Consider the following 5,228-nt stretch of genomic DNA (forward strand, 5'->3'; position numbering starts at 1 on the left):
GAACAATTATGTCTATCCAAATAGTTACATTATAAATCCACTGGAGATGAATTTACCCAAACTGTAATCCTCGGACTTTAGGAATGCTGGGGAATATGAGGGAAAGGAATGGATGCGATATCCCTAAACCCCACTCTTTATCTTTAACTTCATAGATTTATGAAACAAAGAGCAAATTTTCCCCCAAGATCACAGCAGTCTGTACTTAAAATATATTAAACTTTAATTGGCCCACTAGGAATTTCCAGTTACTGACAGCCTCACATAAGGAAATTCACTAATTATAATTCCATTGAGGCCAAAGGCAGTTAGTTTGATTAAAAATAGATTGGAATGACTATAAGATCCAGGAAAGACATTATTCAGTACTCTCTTGGCCAAATGCCTGTTGCATTGATATTAGAGTTTGGAGGTGCGGGCTATATAATTCTCTTCATGTTCCATGTTTGCTTAGCCACAAGCATATTGGTGATCAATGTGTCTGTCCTGCTTGCTCTGCTGATCAGAAGGTTTTTCCTGAAGGAGAACAGGTTCTTGTTCATGTTGAGTACGTGTGTAAGTGATTTGGGGACAGGCGTTTCCTGGTACTATTCTGGCCTTTTCGATGCCTTGGATGCATTCCCTCCGAGGAATGGGACCTATTACATTGCTCCAACTTTCATGGGGCTTTCCTACCTGGTCACCTTGGCAGCGCAAGCTGACCGATACCACGCTGTCATCTCGCCCTTTCGATATGCCATGAGAATGACCCGTGTCAAAACTGGGATTGTCATTGTCTGTCTGTGGATCTACGCCTATGCAGTCGTTGGCACACAGAACTTAGTCACCTCTACAATTGGCATGAAAATCAGTGGCATTGGCTCATTGATCTGCAACCTAATAACATACATCATCATGATAGTGTTGAACATTAAGCTGTATCTGATTGCCAAATACCAGCTGGAAAGAGAGCCACCCTCGGCAGAGAGAGAGAACAAGAGAAGCTCACTCTACCTCATTATCATCGTGGCAAGTTGCTTTCTCACCTGCTGGATGCCTATCTTTCTAAACGTCATCACTTGCTCATTCTCACAACGCTTCTGCTTGAGATTTAGAACTGATGGCTTAGACCCTCTGAAAATTCTGCCTCGATTAAATGCAGTGGTCACACCTGCTTTGTACATCAGGGGATGTGCCCCTTTGAAAGCGATCGTGATGACCAGAGTGTGGAAGTGCTGTCACAGAATCAGTAGTCGGTGAGTCAATGGTTAAAAATAAGTTTGGTGGCATTTTCACCCAAGACTGAAGACAGAACATGAAAAGGTAGAATTCTGTATCAATCAGAATTCGCTGCTCGCTGTAGGAAATCATTGATGCCATTTTTTATTTCTAAAGAAGTTGTAACACGAGGTGAGCCAAAGCAAGTCTACTAAAAACAGGCAGCAGGTAGGATGTGCTGAGAGATACCTAACTTAGTGCCTGTGCCCCTGAAATGATGTTGTGGGGGCAGCACAGTGGTTCAGCACTGCTGCCTTACAGTGCCAGGTTCAATTCCAGTCCTGGACAACTCTCTGTGTGGAGTTTGCACATTCTCTCTGTTGCTGGGTGGGTTTCCTCCAGGTGCTCTGGTTTCCTCTCAGAGTCCAAAGATGTGCAGGTTTGCTAGATTAGCCATGGAAAATTGCCCATAGTGTCCAAGGATGTGTAGGTTGGGTGGGTTGGCTATAATGGATGCACTCATAAGCGTGTGGGTCTGGAGGTTCAGTGATGGGCTGAATGACCTGCCTCCACACTGTTGGATTCTATGATAATATTCTGTTGATTTGAAATTCCTTATCATACAAGTACAGCAGTGGGATTATTGTGAAATAAATTAAAGCCCAACAGAGGACAGAAGAGTAATTTCAACTGAGTCTAAGTTAATATTTTATGGTAAGTTTTATGGGCAATCATTTCACTGCAATGTTCGAAACAGAAAGTATGAAATACAGAACCATTCAAGCAACAATTATGGAGAGCGAAAGAAAGTTCATGTTTCATGTTGATGACAATGATCAGAATTGATTGGATGATAGGTATTTATTGCCTAAAGCTGAATGACCACAATATTTTCCATTGTGTGCTAACAAGCATTTTCTGTTTCTAATGCTGGCATTGGAAAGTTCACAGAAGAGATTCATGAATGTTGAGAAAAGCTTTAAACTCCCAACTTATCCAACTTCTTTTAAATTAAAATGGCTTTGGGAAATGGCACTGGTTATGGAATTTGGCTTTTTGGAGCTTTTAAATATTCAAGGACTCTTTTTGACCTGTTGAAGTTTACCCCTGCTGGTTCCCATTAAGCAATGCCTAATTTCAAAATTTTCATCCATGGTTTCAAATGCATTCACAGATTCTCCTGCTCCCTATCTCAGTAATCTCCTTCAACTCCCCAAGGCATGTGCGCTTCTCAAAATCTGGCCCCTAGTATTTGCCTGATTTGATCTGCCCACCACTGATGCCATGCTTGTAGCTGCCTGACACCTATTTCATTCAGTGTCAAAGCAATGTCAATGTCTATTATTTCACCTTCATTCTCACCAAACTTAGTTTTAGCTGGTGTCTTCTTGCAAAGCTGCATTCTGTAGCCGCGTATAAATTTACATCTACATAGTCCAATTAAAAAAGACTTGCTATAAACAAAGGATGTAACAAAGACCTTTCTAGCTAAAGGAATGAGCCGATGATGTATTGAAGTGAGTAATGTGGGAAACACATAAAACAAACTCCCAGAGACTGCAATGTAATAATGGCCAGATAGTTTGTGATGTGGGTTGAGGAACTAATATTGACCAGGACTGGTTTTTCTTTAAAATGGTGGAATTTTAGACATTAAACTGAAAGTGTAAACAAATCTCTGCCTATTACCTCACCTGATAACTGACACCTCCAGCAATGCAACACTCCCTCAGGACTGCACTGGAGTGCTCGCTTTCAGTTTGGCCTTTTGGTTCTTCACCCATTTAGCAGTAGGAACATCTTCTCTCTGACTAGACAACAGTGGTTGATATAGTTCTAGCTTGTGAGCACTAGTATTTCTAGAGATGATCAACTTCTGGCCATTTCAAAATAAAAGAGACTTGTGTATCATTGTGATTTATTAAGAAATGTTGACACCCTTTTCATATCTTACACCAAACCCTTACTCACTAATTGCCTTTCCGCTTGGCTGAACTGCACTGGCTCCTGATTGCCAATGCTTCAATTTCAAACTTCTCATACACTTTGCTCTATGGTATCGCCCTGGGCCAACTCCACCCCACTCAGCAACACGCACACCTCCCTCTAATTTTCTCCAGCTCTATTACCCTCCAAAACCAGGCTTCCGGTGTACCCTGATACTTCCTACATCCCACCATTGGCAGCCATGCCTTCAGTCCTCATGGGCCTGAGCTTGGGACTTCCCTGTCCATGAATTGCTACCTCTCTATCACCCTCTCCTTCTTGAAGATGTTGACTAAAACCTAACTTTTGGGTCAAGCCTGTTCTTCTGTGTCAACAAACATCTTCTTTGCAGCTGCACAATTGGACAAGAACTGACACCAAGACAAAGAGCCTTGGAGTATTTTGCAGGTGGATAGACACTATACAAATGCAAATGATTACTATAGTATGTCCTTTTGCATTGTGTCATGGTCTCTCCTGAGGTTCCACTGTTAATATTTTGTGTCTCTTTTGCAATCTCTCAACAGAATCAATCCAGATCCAGGTGATCACGTTGCAAACAATGAGGATCGTTGGCAACAGAATTTATAGGATGAGGAGTGAGAAAAGAAATTACCTGAAAAGTCTCACTTTTGTTTTATTATTCTTTATTAAGTAATGTTGAGAAGCTTGGTTACATTTCTTTCAGTTCTCACATCTGTTCTTAGCAAAAGATGCAATCTCACCTGATTAGGCAGGAAAGCTGTGTTAGTAACAAGGTTGTTTTGAGTCTTGTTATTCTAAAAGTATTTGTGACTGGTTCGTGAAATGCTTGTCAGTGGCCAGAGGCAAATGAATGATTAATAAGCCATTGGCTGCGCTTCAAGTGTCATTACTAGAAAGCACTTCAAAAAAACAAGCTGAAAGTGTGATATAGTGCAATATAAATATAACCATATTTATATCTATAAGGGGTGACCTTATGGAGATTTATAAAATCATGAGGGGCATAAATAGGGTTAATAGCCAAGGGTAGGGGAATCCAAAACTTTAGGGCATAAGTTATGGTGAGAGTGGAAAGAGTTAAAAAGGACCTAAGGGGCAACTTCTTCACGCAGAGGGTGGTGCGTGTATAGAATGAGCTGCCAGTGAAAGTGGTGGAGGCTGGTACAATTACAGCATTTAAAAAGCATCTGGATGAGTACTTGAATAGGAAAGGTTTAGAGGGACATGGGTTAAGTGCTGGCAAATGGGACTAGGTGAATTTAGGATATCTGGTCAGCATGGATGCATTAGGCAGAAGGGTCTGTTTCTGTGCTGTACATCTCCATGTCTCTATCCCAATTACAGATTTAAATGCTGAAAGGAATTTCAGGGCAGCATTATAAAGCAAAATTAGAAAAGTTAATTCTCTCTTTCAAGGAAGTGAGGAAGTCAGTAAACAAAAGTACATCATCAGCATCCAACTATTGACTACTACTATCAGCATCCAATCTCTCCAGCACTGAGGTACATTGGCAGAGGTGTGTACCATCTACAAGATGTACTGCAATACCTCACCTAGGCTCCTTTGACAGCACCACCCAAATCCATGAACTTGACCATCTGAAGAGCATGGCAACAGATGTATGGAGCCACCATTGTCTGCAGGTATCTCTCCAAGACACGCAACATCCTGATGTGCAACCAAATTGTCACTTCCTGGTCACTGGGTCAAGATCATCAAACCCCCTTCCTGACAGCATTGTGGGAGTCCCTGTATTACCCATAGGGACTGTGGTGATTCTAGAAAGTTCCTCAACTCCACCTGCTCAAAGCCAAATTGAAGATAGGCAATAAATACTTGGGTTGCCAGTGATGTCCATATCCTGGGAATTGCTACAAATAAACAGAGTCAGCTGTTGTTCGCCGAGCTGGGAATTTGTGTTGAAGACGTTTCGTCCCCAGTCTACGTGGCACCCTCAGTGCTTGGGAGCCTCCTGTGAAGCACTTCTGTGATGTTTCCTCCGGCATTTGTAGTGGTTTGTCTCTGCCGCTCCCGGTTGTCAGTTCCAGCTGTCCGCTGC

General features: G+C 42.0%; 1 protein-coding gene across 1 annotated transcript; it reads left to right on the top strand.

The window, feature by feature from the left end:
• The first annotated feature begins 381 nt into the window (after positions 1-381).
• LOC122562393 (melanocortin receptor 5-like) lies at positions 382-1,239 on the top strand. The gene has a single exon (XM_043715250.1). The coding sequence runs from the start codon at positions 382-384 to the stop codon at positions 1,237-1,239; it is 858 nt and encodes a 285-aa protein (XP_043571185.1).
• The last annotated feature ends 3,989 nt before the right edge of the window (positions 1,240-5,228 follow it).

Source organism: Chiloscyllium plagiosum, chromosome 25 (genome assembly GCF_004010195.1).
Source record: "Chiloscyllium plagiosum isolate BGI_BamShark_2017 chromosome 25, ASM401019v2, whole genome shotgun sequence".
Classification (NCBI taxonomy): domain Eukaryota; kingdom Metazoa; phylum Chordata; class Chondrichthyes; order Orectolobiformes; family Hemiscylliidae; genus Chiloscyllium; species Chiloscyllium plagiosum.

Bases quoted from the DNA above. Each gene is read 5' to 3' on its own strand.
- LOC122562393 (XM_043715250.1), top strand. From the start codon at position 382: ATGCCTGTTGCATTGATATTAGAGTTTGGAGGTGCGGGCTATATAATT.